We start from the raw sequence: 16,723 nt of genomic DNA, 5'->3' as shown, positions 1-16,723 counted from the left end.
CATTTCCTGCTCATGGGTAGCCTTTTCATTCATGAGCCTGCGCACGTGGCTGTTGGCCGACTGAACCATGGAGTAGAACTGGTTTGCCGAGCGCCGATTCACCTCCCCACGCTCTATCCAGGACAGCAGGACAGTGATGGCCTCGGAGAACTTGCTGTCATCTGGAATGGAAGGTGATGGCAAGAAAAAGCCATTTCGCCAGGCTGTTCTCCAAGCATGTGAGGTCTCCCCAGGTAGCACTTCTCCAGAACTCGGCAATTAGCTCTCCTCCAAAGGGGGCTCTGTTATGCCATAGCTTAGCTTTTCTCTTCTTCCTCTGGTTCCACGGAAGCACCCAGAGCTTCCCTCTTGTCTGTCCCTCCAGGACCTGTGCTGGAGTTCTTGGCTATAACCCGCTACCCATCCTCACCTCAAACCCAGAGTAAGCTTTACGGTTGCTTTCAAAACCTTACGGACCTTCACTGTGTTTCTTTATCAGAAATGCTATATGATGATATAATTATTTCTGTTACTTATACAGATAGCTAAGTTAGCATCAACATGTAGATCACAGGAAAAATTATCTTAAAATTTCTTGTAATAGGTTATACTGTTTCCAAAGCAGGCAGAAGAAATAATGTCATTTATTGTTCTACTGAAATTCAAACGTAATTTCATTTTCAGTTTAATATAATAGATTTTATTACAATGAAAAATGGAGTGTTTGCTAGTTTTCAACACAAGGGTGTATATTCCCTGAGGTGGTCAGCCTTTGCTTTGGGTGGCTTGTGCAAAGCCCATTTAAGCTTGGTTTGAGCCTCAGGTAAGAATAGGGAGGGGAGAAGAAGGTTACATCTGTAAATAAATGATAAAGTTTATTTCAAAGAATGGCTGTATGGCTCCGAGGTGGAGAAAGGTGGGTGCCAAGGTGATTAAGTTAATTACAACCGGAAGCTATAAGCTACCTATTACACACACTGCTACTCTGTGTGGCTACTGCTGAAGGCTCCCTGCATACTTCCCAAGAAAAATTGAGGGGAGAGAACTTTTCTTTGTATGTTTCTACTTCTGGGCAATGTGATATAGAAAAAAAACAAAAACAAAAAAAACACCTTTGTTTAATCAAATAAGGAAGATAGACTCTTAGTCCTCAAAATAAGCAGTAACTAGACCTTGACACCAGATACTTACCTACTTACTTCTCTCTGGGTCCTGTCTGCTCCATGAGGACTTTGAGACACCCCTGGATTATTTAGCTTTATAAACACATACACATTCCGAGTGGACAGATGGAGACTCAGAAGGAAAATCTGCGTTTATTTAGCACTATTTTTTCCCTCTAAATCAACCATTGCCTCCTGGTTATCAGTAGACTATGTTCAGAGTGCTCTGTGAATCCTGCAGGACGCTAAGTTTTCTTTAGCCTGTTTTTCTGAGCCTGCTCTAGCCAGCGACCATTTTCTTAGTAAGGCTGTTGTTACTTGTCCAGAGACATGCTTGGCGCATCACGGTAGGGTCCCTCTGCTGGGATCTGGTGCAGCCCACCTCCTCTAGAGTCAAAGCTGCTCTTGCTGATGTAAGACAGACCATACATAATACATTGTGTCCTCCTGGGCTTAGGGGTCAAACATCCCCAGCAACCCACTGATCAAACCTGTGCTGACCTTTGACCCAGAGGAGGCACCTGCGAAGGCATACCCACAGGGAGACTCCAGTTTCCTTGCACGATTTATTTCTTGAGCACAGAGCACAATCTTAACACCCAAGCCGACTCATGCAATTATGTTAACTCTGGGATTTCGGTTGAGTTCAACCCTCCGTGAACTCCGGCTGCAGTGGTTTCTTATCTTATTTCATGGACCGGAAGCGGCTTGTGTTAAGATAAAATCCATCATGCAACTTAACGCTGCACTCAGCCCACGGAGAGGCCCATAATTTAGCATTATGTTTGTGAGAGGCCCACTGTGACTGTTAGAGTCAGAATAAATTCTGCCTCCCTATACACTCTCTCCCTCTCTCCCTGCCAATATATGTTAGGAGAATGGACCTCAGGACAAACAGCAGGAATAAGCTGGATACTTATAAGAAATCTTTTTTTCCTCTTTAAAAAAAGAAATCACAACAGGAAAGATGATTGACTTCAGAAGATATTTTCTTTTACCCTTGTTGTGACTTAAGTCTCTACACAGCACCCAGGAAGGGGACATCTTCAACTTTATTATTATTATTATTATTATTATTATTATTATTTAGCTTGGAAAAGAAGAGTGGGATCGCTCATTTAATTCAGTTTTCCTCCCCTGGCGCTCTTCTCTCACTCCTGGTTGCTAGTTCCCACGTATAAATGAGCATCTACCAGAAAGAACACACCTAAGTGGTTAGAAAGCAGAACAAAGCAACGACAGCAGAATGCTGTGTTTGCTCAGCTCGAACATCATGTCTTCATGCTCCTCACTGCCATGTCTGGGACTCGAGCTGATCGCGAGTGACAAGGAGCAGTTAGTAGGTAGTTGTACGACAGAAGATAGCATCTCGAGGTCTGAGCACTAGAGAGCCCAGTATTGAGAACTGAGGTAGCCAGAGAGGCATTCTCAGCCGTTGGCCAGTAATGGCAGGCAGGATCCTACCAACTTAAGTGAACTGTATAGTTTTGAAAAGTCCCAAGTTTACCTTCATTTCTGGACCCTTTGGGACTGGCGGGTTGAGCATGATAGATGTGTTACCTTCATGTTAGATTTAAAACATGTTAGCTGAGGCTCACTTAGAAATGTCAGTCAGCATTTGTTGCCATATTAGAAGTGACTTTAATTTATACTTATTAACACCAACTCAGTAACTCCTGCTGGACGGCTACTGAAGCAATACTGAGGACGGTCATTTTCAATTCACGACTGTAAATTCAATTTGGTATTCAGTGGAAAGATCACCGAGAAAGCAGAAAACAATATAAACTAATTTAAGCAGGATTTAGATTGCAGCGTTATTAAAGCTATTCATGTGGAAGGAAATTAACGCTGCTCATAAAATCACATCAAAGACGCACTTATAAAACTTCCAAATGCTCTCCTTGTCCCGGCTTGGGCGTGACTCTGAGCAGCGTGGAGTTTAGAGTCTCAAGTGCGCAGATGTGCCTTTCCACAGCAAGAGCAGGGAAATGGCTGTGCTGTGGAGGAGTGTGGACCATTTCGGATTATTCAGTGTTTCCAAGATGGGTCCTTACCACATCTCACCCTCCCTCCGTCTGGGTTACTGGGAATATGCTTGCCAGGCTCCCCCGCCGGCTGGCATCTCCCTTCCAGCTTATCTGTGTGCCAAGCCTGTTCGTTCAGATAAACACCGTGGATATGGCCCCTATGCTTCCGTCCTCTTCGTCTTCTCCATCCCACGGCCAGCTGTCACTTCTCCTTCAAGAGTCAGCTTCTGCCACCTTCTTAAAGGAGATTTCGCTGCCTCCTGGGTATGAAGTGTGCACATCCTTGTTTCTACCACTCCCTATGACTTCCGCTGACATAGTCATCCTGGCGGTGATGGTCTTTCTGTTACCTCTCGCTGAAACTTCCCAAACACACTGCCACACTCTGGGCACTTTCTGTTTGTGGTCCATATTTTATCTCGTTCTCAAAGATGTGTAGTGATTAATGCCAGGTAAGGCACAAACTCAGTGACTGAAGAGTGGGAGATTGATAAGAAGGACGTTCAATTTTGTGTACGGAAATCATTGTAACCCAGAGGTAAATGCTCTCATGACAGAGAAACATGCCTCTGAGGTCATGAGCACTGGGGGTGAAAGTTCAGAGTGGGGCTAGAAAGGGGGCTCAGAGGTTAGGAACACTGGCTGTTCTTCCAGAGGTCCTGAGTTCAGTTCCCAGCAACCACATGGTGGCTCGCAACCATCTGTAATGGGAGCTAATGCCATCTTGTGGGATGCAGGTGTACATGCAGATAAAGCACTCGTATACGTAAATCAATCTCAAAAAGAAAAAAAAAAAGAAAAGAAAAGAAAAGAAAAGAAGGAAGAGAGGGGGAGAGGGAGAAGAGAAGAGAAAAGGAAAGAAAGTTATGAGACATGTTGGGCACTCTAGGAGAAGGGCAGAGTACTTGTAACAGCCAAATATCTAACTGGATTCTCAGTTTTGGAAAGCATGTGTAATTTTGAGGTGATACTTTGGAGGTAATGCTTTGGAGAGCTAACTAGGTAATAACAATTCCCATCTTTTGTCTCTCAGTGCCCCAAGCTGAATCTATACCACCTTGCTCTATGTCTGATTGTTTCTGACTTTGTGTGACCTCTTTCCTCTTGTTTGGTGAACACCTGCTCCACAGTTACATTAAAATTGCCAACAGAATAACCTGCTATTCAAAGTCTACAAGTCGGAGCACACTGGAGAGCTTGTTAGAAACAAAGACTCAGCTTTTTTCAGAACCCCAACTGTAACTGCGCTTCACCCCTTACATACAATTGGAAGTCTCAGACACACTGCAAGAAATGATTTGGGGAAAGCCAGGTAAAATGGTTACATGCTAAGCTAAGTTAAGAGATAACACAAACCTGAAACGGAAAGTCGTAACTAAAATTTAAGTGAATCTTGAAAGGATTTGGTGTGATTTTTATGAGCTTTGCAAGTGTCTGTCTCTAAATTCCTATTTTCAATAAAAGAATAATTATCACTGTGAACAGGAAAGAAAATGTCACCTATGAACTGGACTGGGACACAGAGATCAATGCAGATCCTCTCGGTGGGACACTGGGCACAAAGCAGCCAACCCACCCCATCTTCATCTTCATTGGGGTGTGTACTTTGGTTTATCTTTGACTAGACTCTCTTACAGCTTGGAAGGGAGAACATTAATTGTGGAAACGAACAATGCAAATAATTCTCTGTAACAATGCAAGGGATTTTTGTTCAGTAGAAATTTAAATCTTCATAAAGTAAATTATGTGAGGGATTTCCAGCTGTCATCCTAGCTGGAACTCAGTATGAGATTATTTCTTAGAGGGGAAAAAAGTGTTGTGGAATATCTTCCGATTTTTTCTGTTCTGTTCAATCATGAAGTCATTCCTGTTGTTCTTTTATAGACCTGGACATAAATCAAAGCACAAAGCCCACCTAAGTTTCTTATCCCAAGCTCACAGCCTGGCTTTGATCTGCCCGTTGTTCTGAAATCCAGGGCTAAATCTTCCCTTAGCACACAGGGGCAAGGAGAAATACCCATGAGTCAGGTGCCTTTCCCCCACCATGATCCACATACCAGTCTGATTAAAATTTACCAAGCGCCCCCACCTTCTGCAGGCTGGGAGTCCTGGTGTGATGATGGCATCCACCATGGCTCCACAAAGGTGCACGACTGGGGTTGAGAATCTATGGCAGAGAAATCAGGACCACCTTGCAAACACAAACTGGGCATGTTCCAGTGACGTCATTTAACTCGTTAATTAATGAAGACGTGGTAAGGTATTAAAACTGGTTGAAAGGAAAGTTTGGCCCACAGAAGCCATTGGATTTTTGGCTGCTTAGCTGCCTGTGCACCAGTTAACCCGAACAGCATGAAAAGTCTACACAGTGGTTAATGCTTCCCTCTGCCCCAGCACAATCTCCTCAATGACTCAGTGCACAAATTAAGAAGGCAATACAAAAGTATACTGAGTATTTCCCTTGTAGGGCCAAGGAAAATGTTTCTAAATGAAATGGCCTCTCTTGCTTCCATGAAGGTCAATAACAGCACACACACAAAAGGGGGTTTCTCAGGGAGGCTCTGCTTCCCACTGTCCTTGCCTGAAGGAGGAGGTCTGGCTTTAGCTAATGGAATGTCCACTTGGCTCATAGCATTATTGACGGTTTACTTCCATAGAACCATAAATATCGACAATCACCTCCAGAATGCCAGCCACACCTCCACTCCATGCAAAGTTGAGCTTAGTCCTTTGAAAATTACGAGCACAATCCCAGGGAGACTCAGTTCTCGATGACATATGAGGAGATTCCCAAGGGCACTGGTTAGAGAACTTGGTCAGAAGTTCACATGCTGTGGGGAGTGAGTCTTCCTAATGCAACACGGTGTGCATCTTTCCAAATGGAAGAAAGTACTGAAAAACTTTTACAATGTTCCTGCCCGTAGAAATCTCCAGTGAATGAAGATATAATGCTTCCTCCTGGTCAAATCAATCTCTTCCTTGTGCAGCCCAGACCCTAGGCCCCTTCAGGGCTGTTTGGTCCACGTTCGAAACACTAGAATTCATTATCTCATCTGTCCGGTGCCACAGTTTCCAATAAAGTGTAATTATGGTGCTATTGAGTTCCTTCTCTCTCTCCCAAAGCCATGCCATAAACTTCGGGTCCCGGCACAGTTACAGTGTGTCAGTCTTCATTAAGTTGAATTGTCTCACAACAATGTCTATTTAATCAGCAGGGCGCCCACTGATTTTGTTTTAGAATTTGTATTAATGAAACCAATGGCTGGTGACTCTGCCTTAGACACTACACAGTTACAGCTCTAGTGCTCCCTCTGGCTTCGGGAGGCCAGGCAGCTGGCGAATGGGCAGATGCAGTCCCCAGAGATACCCCCTGCTCTCATGCTTGTGACACCACTGGTTTGGCTGTCTCTGTAGGGAAAGCATCCTGCAGTCGACACCACAGGGCACACTGCTGCTAATAGTATTTGTAGGGACTGCAGTTCACTGTTCTAAGCAGCAAGTGCAGGCTGGTTAGTCATTTCTTCCATTACACAGGAAATTACCTAGATTCCATGAGGCAGGATCTGACATGGCGTTTTCTCCTCCCCCAGTACCTAGCACCAGTACCCAGTGTCTGGTATTTGTAAAACACTTAAGCAAATACTTCCTTGACTGGCACCAGGCTGAACATAACCACTTCTCACATTTCCAGACATGGTGGCTCTAGTAGCCAGAAATGCAATATGCCCACAGTTCCAAATACTTGGAGAAGAGAGAGGGGAATTCAGGTGTTCAACACCTACTGTGTGCAACTGTGTGGGAAGCCTTGCAGGTCATAATAAAGATTTGATTGATACAGATTTTGCTGAATATGGATGATCTTCAAAACCAAATTACAAGAATAAATATGTATGGTATAAAACAGAAAAATATCTAATAAACCTAGATTAGTAAGGTTTCTCAGAGGAGGAAAAAAAAATCAAACCCAAGTAGGTCGTTTCAGATTCTTTCTGACACAGGTTTCTGTACCTTCCATCTTGACTGAATTTTATATTCCCACATCAATGAAATTGTCTTCAGGGACACCGTTTCCTTGGCTCCTCCTGCCTGGCTTTCCAGTGTTATAAGGAGCAGAGAGTGGATTTCCTCTTGGAGGCAGCCAAATTCCTAAGCAATTAAATGCTGTTTATGTTCCATAACCTGTGCTTGGGTGGAAATTGTCAAGCTTGATATTACCTGACCCTTGCCTAAGCTGTATCTGCAGCTAGTTCATCCTGCCGGAAGAGCCACCTATTAACATTTCCAATCTGTTCTCTCCTCAAGGGATCACACAGCACTTGGCAAAGGCTCGGCTTCCGAATTCTGCAAATTATACTCATCGATATAAATATACATTTTTGAAATGGCAAGGCTCACAAATTACTCCAGCAAATTGACATCCCAATCTGCTATCCTCCAAAAGTAGAGGCAAATGCCATGTACCTTATACACGTGATTGGTACTGTGGATGTTGGCTTCATAGAAACGACATAAGGTTAGAGGCCACACCTGCTCTAGAGTCTGCTGCTCTAGTGACTGAGCTACCCTGGCTGGGAAACAGTCAGGTCACGGAGAATATGGGGTGGTACTGCCAAATCCACGAGATATTTGCAAAAAAAAAAAAAAAAAGAATTTATTTTAATGAGTGTTCTTTCTAATTCTGGACTTTCATAATAGTTTCTATCCTGAATTTACACGGCATATGCTTCTCACTGAAGGGGTATCCTCTGTCTGTATATTTATGCCTATATTATGGGACTTCTTGGAGCATCTGGGCAGGTACCAAGAAAGCCAGCAAACAGCACTCAGTGGCTAGAGGGAGGCAATTCAGTGGCAACTGTAGCTAATTAGGAGCCCTCAGATCCAACAGGGTTGATGGCTAGAGGGATGTACCCTGCCTGTTATACAAAGCATAGATACCATTTGTGATCTTCCTAAAATTGGTGATTTTCTTCAGTAAGACCATCCCATCCACTTAAGACCCTGCCAAAAATACATGAGGTAGGCTCTAACAGCCCCACCCACTCCCGGCAAGAACCAATCACACCTCTCCTCTCATCAGGAATTCCTGAAACCATCTCTTCAGTGCTCACAGGGCAACAGCCTTGGGCCTTCGCCATCTGGCTGAGACACTCCCCAGCTTCACCTTGCTTTAGGAGCACGATGGCCACACTAAGCCCTCTGCTTCCTGTGCATCTCTGTTCTTCAGGTCATCCCAGGTTAAATCCTGCCTGCTCTGTGACGGTACTCTTGACTCTCTCACACGCCTGGCTTGACACTGGGGCTGTCAGCTTTACTCGTAGACACCTGCTTGTGACAACTGTGACCCACCACGGCCCTGTCAACAGCCAGCACACTCAGGAGCGCTGATCACCACCTAACATTGGACCATAAAATGCCAGTCATAAAAAGTCGTATACCGTATAAGATAGTCATATAAAATAGATGTCATCAGTTCACTCACTTTGGTCACTAATAGCCCTAGACACAGACACAAATGTGTGCATCCCCCAATCCCCACACTAATTTCAAAACCTAGCTTCCCAATCATCATTGAAGCTCAGTGGGTCTGGGCCTCATTTCTTTGGATCCTTGTTTTCCTCACTCTCAAACCCAGGGAAGGCCCCAGCAGAAACTAAAGACTTACTTCTGTTGTTACTCATCTGTAGGTGTGAGAAGGGTTCCTTCAACTCCACCTCTAAGACAGGGGGCCTGTCTACATTTCTCTTTTCTCTTCCACAAACCCTAGACATCGTGTGTAAGATACCGTGGGAAAGCTTTCAGTGCCTAGTGGACCTGCACCGTCCACAGAACTCAGAGAGCACTAGAAAATGCTAGCTTATCGGTGAGACCACTGCTCCGGCTCACTACGCACAGTCTGGGGAGCCACAGGCCGCTGCTGGGACTGTGGATGCCCTCCCTTCCAACCTTCAAACACGGAGTCTGACACTGCAACGCCTCTGGCCCTAGCATGATGAGGGACCCCGGAGGTCTGCAGGTTCTGGCTCGATACCATTCTCACGCATACAGCAGAAATTATACTCAAGGATCTGGCATCTGGCCGAGATCTCCTTTCTCCTTCATCAATTGGTGGCTAAGGTGAGGGTGAGGGTTCCAGTAGGAGTTCCCTCTGCACCCCCCCCCCCCCACTCCCTTACCTTTCAGTTTTTCAGCCAGCAGGGCAGCTTCGTGCTCCGAGTAGTGCATAATGGCGGGCGGCGAGGGAGGCCGCAGTCTGTCCTCTTCCAGTTTTCGCCTGTGCCGTTCCTCCCGGGCGCGCATCCTTTGTTTACATTCCCACTCATAAAAATCATCCCTGGCCTGGGCAAAATCCACGTGAAGGCGGCCAGAATCCTTTTTATCCGTGCTCGACCCTAATCGCATTCGGTAACCTAAAAGCAGTGGAAGAGCCAGGTCACCTCAGGTCAGGGGACACATTTCCCACAAGCTAAGCAACCAGCCACCTTTGTCTTTGGCCTCCGGAGAGAGGCTACCTTTGCCTCTGGGGGATGGGAAGCGCGTATCCTAAGCAGTTAATCATGAAGCACAGATGTGGAGGTAAATATACCCCCCCCCCCTCGCCCCGGTTACTTTCCCAGACGGACCCTCACTGTGCTCTGGTTGCTTCACTAGCCACTCCTTCCTCCCTTTGGCTTTCAGCGCTCTTGCCTTTTGTTTTCAATGCTCTATAACTCTATTGCAGATGCACTCTTAAATTCTTTTTCAAAAAGACAGCTTATGAGTAAATAAAGGGCATCTATGATATTTGAAGGAACCTGCAAAGTAAATTTCAGAACTTTACTGGGAGCCTATCGCTTCATTCCCCTAGCAAACACCGCCGCTCGGGTTTTCTCTCTGCTGCTACCAACACCACAATTACCAGGGCAATTCTGCAATGCTGTTTTATTTCCACGTATCCTCTGGGGCATGCAGGGGTTTGTTGCCTTCAATCAAGAGGCCACGTAGCATGTCATCCAGCATGCACAAACTGGCCATGCAATCTTTGAAGGCCATGGGAGGCTTGTGCAAGAGCCCATAGCTAGGACAGAAAGAAAAAGGGGTTGGGGGTAGGAACCTTTGAGGGGACCAGGGGATTCACTGCCAGCTACCCAACTTATAATGATTGGGGATAAGGGGTATGAGAGGTCAAGAGCTGACTGAAAGCTGCCAGCCAGCCTAACTTCAACTTTAGAAGAGTGGACAGCAAGGTGGTCCTTCAGTTCGGAGTACTCAGATTTTCACAGCATCAGTTCAGGTCTTAGCAGGAGCATATATCTGGCAGGGGCTGCTAGAGGAAGGGAGCAAAAATAAGCACCTGTGTCTTGCAAGGGGCGTGCAGATGAGAAGCAATTGGCAAGAGCTGGGCTAGGCTGCGTGCAGTTTGTCCTGGTATATTACAATGGCTGCCCATAGGATTTGGGGTTAAAGCTCAGCCACCGGAAGCTGACTTTTTCCCCCAGCCAGGCGCTTCACACTTTTGCAAAGTTACAAATGTGCTTGCTACAGACCTTACCTGATTAAACTCTCTTCCAGGTTTCCACTGCACCATGGATACAGAGCCACACCCATCCCGGAGGCAAATAGCCACTCACAGGTGAGCAGAATTAATGCTAACTCTGAATATGTCTTGGTGGTGGGCTGTGGGAAGTTAAATCAGCAGCTCATGTCCTGGACAGCTGTCTGAGTTGGTCAAAACAACTTTCTCTGCTCATATCCAGAGAATCACTCTCTAAAACATTTCTGGTCCTCTTTCATCAGAGCATCATTACAGCCTTAAAAGACTCTGATGAAGCTTAGGCTAAACTTAGCATGGCCCTCAAATGTGAAAGTGCTCCTAAAATTAGGCTTTCCAGCTGGGCTTGCAAGAGATTGCACAAGGGGTGGGGGCAACCTTCTCTCCTTCCTGCCCCTTCCCCCAACAGCTGGGGTTTAGACCTTCTCAGCTGCAGAGACCTCCCTAGAAAAGTTGGAGACGTCTCTGCACCCAGGCAGTGACTGCTTGAAGTGGGTGGGGCCTGAGTTTCCTCCTGCTTCAAAAGAGCTACCAAGAAGCATCAGAGTTTGTCTATATTTCTCTCCTATGTCTACCGTTGGCACTGTTCGTCTTTGTTAGCATCTTCTGGGTTTTCTGTTTGCTCTAAAAGTTGGCTTGTGTTCGTGTTGAAAAGGACATTCACCTACCTACTTCTTCAATCACACAGGAGGCAATTACTGTCTTATGGATGAGTAATATTTTGATTGACTGTAGTGACTAGAACCCAGATTTCCAGGCAGGCAGTGATGGGAAGGAAGCCTCTGTCTTTTATCCTTGTTCTGTTAAGAACACTGCAGAGGTCCCACAGTACACTTCATATCTCTGTGATTAACCTCTCCCAGGGGTCCTGCTGGTAAACTGATGACCCCACACTGGAAGGAAGCAGTGTGGCCGACTACCTGGGTTAGGGGGATGGAAGCCACACCCTACTCTCTGCAGGATCCCCAGTGGTCCTAGGGACTACGGTTGGGTGCTGTGCTTTATTCATTTCCACAGTGCGATGTTCAGACTTTATGCTTCCTCACTGAGGGGCCAAGTACAGTCAGGGCTTTAACATTCTCTGGGTCCACATCTAGGGCAAGAAGGTCTCTGAGGCGTTGAGATAGCCTCAACCTGTCAGGCGCTCACGCAGAATGAAAGGGCGGCAGGGACTGCAGACATCGGGAAAAGCTGGGGGTGCTGACCACCTGTTACCTTTGCTCAGAGTTAGGTAGTTGGTCTGCTGGGTGGCAGAGTTCGCAAGAGGAGGAGCGATGGGCAGTGACGGGAGCCTAAAAATAAATACTTCTAGAGTCCCACGTCAACATCAGCCTCAGTGTCCTTTGGTGAGACTGAGGTCCAGCGTACCGACTCACATACTTTTCCTGCTAGATACCTGTGGAGCATACGGCAGCACCAGGCTTTCTGTTCATCCTTGTAAAACTCTAAGCCCGGCCTGAGGACAATGGTGGCAGAGCAGGCAGTTGAACTACCAAGTGTGTGAGGACAGAGGGCCCATCACAGGCCCCGTAACACACTCCCTGCAAGGCGGGGGATCTTGCCTCGCCATCCCTGGGGTGAAGATTGTAAATGCACTTTTAAGAAACTGGAATTACTCCCAGAGAGTACTTTACTCCCCCAGCGGATTACATCCAATAATAATAATGGTCCTCAGTACTCAAAATATTGCCTTTCATCTAATATGCACTTGAGAACATTAATTAGAAGCTCTGTGGAATTCCTCCAGACTGGATGGTAGGCAAACCTGCCTGTGGAGAGACACAGGCTTAACAAAGGGCTCGGCAGCCAAGCTAAAAGGTGAATGCCTCCTTCTGCAGCCCCGGAGCTACAGGGACTTACTGTGCATTAAGACAAAGGGGAAGGTGCTCATAGTAACATCACAGAACACAAAACACCTAGCAAACCCCCTTTTTCTAAAGTGAGGTACCAGAGAGGTAAATGGCTTTGTCAACCATGAATTCCTCTGCAAAGCGAATGTGGCAGAAATTCTTCTTGCTCTTCCGGATAGCTGTGATGTCTCCGCACTGCTCGAAGACTTCTTGGATAATTTCTTCCGTAGCGTTTTCTGGCAATCCTCCGACAAACACAGTCTTACACCCTGGAGGTCGTTCTCGTGTGGAAGGAGGTGGAAGATCTGGAATCACAAGGAAACAGTTTTGCCTTTTATTGATTGGCTCTTTAGCAGGTTCACAGGGTGAAAGTTAAACCTGCAGAGTATTCTCCAGACTGAGACACGGTACAGTCAATTTTTACAACAACGGATCCCCGGCACCCCATCCCCACTCCTACCTACCTCTCCTACCCTCCCCGTCAAGTTTCCTGATGTCTCCCCTCCCCCTCCCAACCTTTATTTCCCACGTTCATTCTTGCACAGTGGCTGTGCTTGTCCGAGAAAAAGATAACACATGTTAACATAATTTCATTTCTTTCATACACAGACACCCAGAAGAAGGAAAAGAGAGAGAGTGTGTCACAGCACAAAGCTCGATGAAAGGACACGTGACGAAAACCCTGGCATTGCTGCAGCTTTGTCTTCCTGCCAGATAAAGGGGTGACATCGTGGACACAGGAAAACACAGCCCACAGAGCATGCAACAATCCTTACCTGGCTGCAAAGATGCTGAGTCTGGAAAAAGCCCTAGTTATTATTCACATTTAAATGAGCGCACTATTAAATGTTGAGAAGCTGTATGAAAAGATAGTGGATGCTGTCGCAACATTTTACCTCGTTTGTATGTAGATTACTAAAGCTATCTCCTCAGAAGTCCAGTCTCAAAAGGCAACACTGATTAATATGAATTTAAAAAAAATCCAGCTATTTAAGCCTATAAACTTAGAATCAGAGGCTAAATTAATCAAATATATAGGCCCTTCAAGTGAACATGATTTGGCCCAGAAATTCTGAGATGCACAGTCTTCCTGCCTCTCACCTTTCCCCTAAATTGCCACCTGACAGATTAATGCTTGGTTCTATCTAGTAAAACACACTAGAGACTTTTCCTCCCTTTTGTGAAGGTGGATAGAGAAACTGATAGATTTCCCATGATGCTCTTCAGAAAATGCTAGTCCACTGCACACAGGAAAGATTCTTGGCATTACATATCAACTCTCAGAGCTCACTGGCATCACAGGATTTACTCAGTGGCTCAGCAGCTGTCTGGACAGGTCCTGTGTGCCTGTCCTAATGTGGGTAGAACACTGCACATCTGAAAAGGAACACAATACTGTTTCCAAAGAAAAAATAACTTTATATGACAAGCAGATACTTCTCACTTACTTGGATTTTGGGGGAAAAGAGTACAGCTTTTGCAGTGGATTATTTCCTTGACAACGGCCACTTCCGTTGGGGGTGGGGGTGGTACCAGGCCCAGGCCGGGTATCATCGGGTTAATGGGGGTGATCCCAGTCATCATGTTGAGGCTTGGATCGAAGCCCGGCACGCAGATTGAGTCTGCAAAAGCACACAAGACAACACGTTGGCTAGACACTGTTCATTCCCCATTGTTGGTTCAGTTTGTGCTACCGCCTCACATGAGCTGGTTGACTTTGCATTTCCTCTTTCCCGGGAGTTTCTCTTGGCATACAATTTATTATTACAGAAGGCTATTCTAGGAGGGTAAAGGAGAGCAAGTGTATACTGTAGAACCTACAACTCCACAAAGAGGAAGTTGTGCTACTTAAAATATCAGTGCAGCAGAACAGAACACAACACATCCAAGTGAACACACACGCGCTCCGTGAAGCTCTGCGGTTAGGAACACGGTTTTCTGCTTCTCAGTGTCAGGGCAATGCTTAAACTGCGTTATGATTTAGAATGCTGGAGGAACATTGACATTGAGGTGCCTCCAGAATCGAACTGTCAGCCTACTTTTGTCAAAAGTCCCAACTTGCCCAAGCGACCTATGTTTGGAGAAGTTCCATCTGTATGTACATGCTCTGTAATGACCACCCAGGTCCCACCAGCCCATCTCCGAGGGGGAAGCCGCCATGACAGGAGAGAGCAGCTATAATTACCGAGGCTGGTTAGAGGCATGCAGGTGTAAAATTAGCCGTATATACTTCTGAATTCCATTATGTAATCTCACCTTCTTCCCTTTATTCTATCAATAAACATTTGGCAACCCTTCTAAAATGTTTATGCCTTGTGTTGAAAACAACCACGAAGCTAAACAGAACCAAAGAGGATTTTCCATATAAAATGCTGAATTGATTTGAGTGTGACAGAGAAGCAAGTAATGTCAGAGGTGATATACTGAGATTTAAAAATGATAATGTGTTAGCGAGAACAGAGTCCCATGTAAGTAAGTGCAGCCATTATAAAGAAATCCAGCAAACACCCCAACTTTCATGGGCCCAGTGATCCCATCAGTAGGTATACATCCGAAGGCAACGACTCCAGACACCTGCGCCCCATTCACACGGCAGCCTGAGTCACAATAGCCAGGACGGGGAATCAACCCAGATGTATGAGCAAATGGATGTATTGAGAATCTGCGGCACATAGACAAAGGAGACCTAGCCAGAAATAAAAAGGGACTTTTGATATCTGTGAGGTTATAGATGTCGGTTCAGTGTAATACACCAGGCTTACAAACACAACCACTCGCTTTATGGCAAAATCAAAGCAAGCAAACAAGCAAACACACAAACAAAACCAAACCAGCAACAGCAAAAACTGAATTCCTAGAAGTACAGAGTAGAATCCTATACATACTTTAGGACTTTAAGGCACCAGTGTATGTGTGTGACAAATGGATATGATTTATCTATCATTAAAAACAAAGAAAGACCTTTCTAACTACAGGTGTATTCTCAAAACTGTGTATAAAGGGGATTTTTCTCTCTGTAGAAAACAACACTATCTCTGGTAAGATAAAGTTCCAAGATAAGCAGACAGTCACACCGAGGGCGGACATGGGGGAACTTCTACCACTCTGCAAAGGAAGACTTAAACTACCTCTCTATCTCCTATCTTTCCCTGCCTCTTCTTAGGTATTTGCCCCTTGACTTTTTTGTCCCACTCTCCTGTTGGGTTCTTGTGTACAGAGATGTCTTGTCCCTCTGTCTGGCTGTAATCCTTGCTTAGCTGTGCTGAGTGGTTAGACAAGCCCAGTGGCAAAAGCAAAGATGTAGTTTATAAAGAAACTTGAATATACATTAGAGGTCACATAGCCTTCTGACTATCACAGACATGCTCATTTCTCTGCGGGTTGAACAGCTGAAGCTGTGTAACTCTGATCTATATCCCAATGTCCTAGCCTGGCCATTGTCACGGTGTTTTCAGACACAGACCTTAGGCCTGGGTGCAAATGCTAAATAAATCCTTTGTTACAAAGCTGTCATGAGGGCATTCTCGGAAGGTCCTTCATAATCCTTGGCTCTTAGTTTCCTCAACTGTGACATGGCTGTTTTGACTGGCATATCCCTTGGAACAACATCAGCATTTCCAGACTCCAGAATTCTGTAACACCAGAGCTCAGAACAGTGATATTGGAAAGACATATAAGCTTGGAATGGACAAAGATGAGACCCGAAATGGTTATCCATAATTTTCTTATAAGATTTAACTGTGTCATGACATCTCATAGACAGAAAAATAGACATTTAAATCACTTAAGTAAAATATCCTACATCATAAAACAGACAAATGACAGAGTTGGGAAAAGGGTCAAGTCTAGTTCCATATTTAAAAATGTATAAATATGATGATTTCAATGTTTTCTCTTAAAATGATGCAATGTGGTTCACCACTGTATTATTTACTCTTCTATTACTGTTATAAAACACCACGATCAAAAGCAACGTGGGGAGGTTTATTTCATCTTACAGCTTATAATGTGCAAGAGAGGGGAATCAGGGCAAGAACTCAAAGCAGGAGTTCTAGGATGCTGCACTGCATCCTCACTAGGGGCCTTTTCTGGCTTCTCGAGGTGCCAAGCCTCAGCTCTTCTCCATGAGTCCCTTCAACACTAGTGCCCCTGGAAACACCCTTACACTTT

At 45.3% G+C, this 16,723-nt stretch overlaps 1 protein-coding gene across 1 annotated transcript in view; it reads right to left on the bottom strand.

The window, feature by feature from the left end:
• ENOX1 (ecto-NOX disulfide-thiol exchanger 1) overlaps positions 1–16,723 on the bottom strand; it is a gene marked incomplete at its 3' end in the record, with an annotated part of 494,647 nt that overhangs the window by 123,069 nt on the left and 354,855 nt on the right. Inside the window, 4 exon segments of the mRNA XM_080917124.1 lie at positions 1–161; positions 9,349–9,582; positions 12,652–12,858; positions 14,002–14,175. The exon segment at positions 1–161 is cut by the window's left edge and continues 52 nt beyond it. Coding sequence (XP_080773250.1) covers positions 1–161; positions 9,349–9,582; positions 12,652–12,858; positions 14,002–14,175 — 776 coding nt within the window.

The sequence above is a fragment of the Micromys minutus genome (assembly GCF_963924665.1).
Source record: "Micromys minutus genome assembly, chromosome: 5".
Classification (NCBI taxonomy): domain Eukaryota; kingdom Metazoa; phylum Chordata; class Mammalia; order Rodentia; family Muridae; genus Micromys; species Micromys minutus.
The sequence above is the reverse complement of the archived record's forward strand: the minus strand, read 5'-3'. Positions and strand labels throughout refer to the sequence as shown.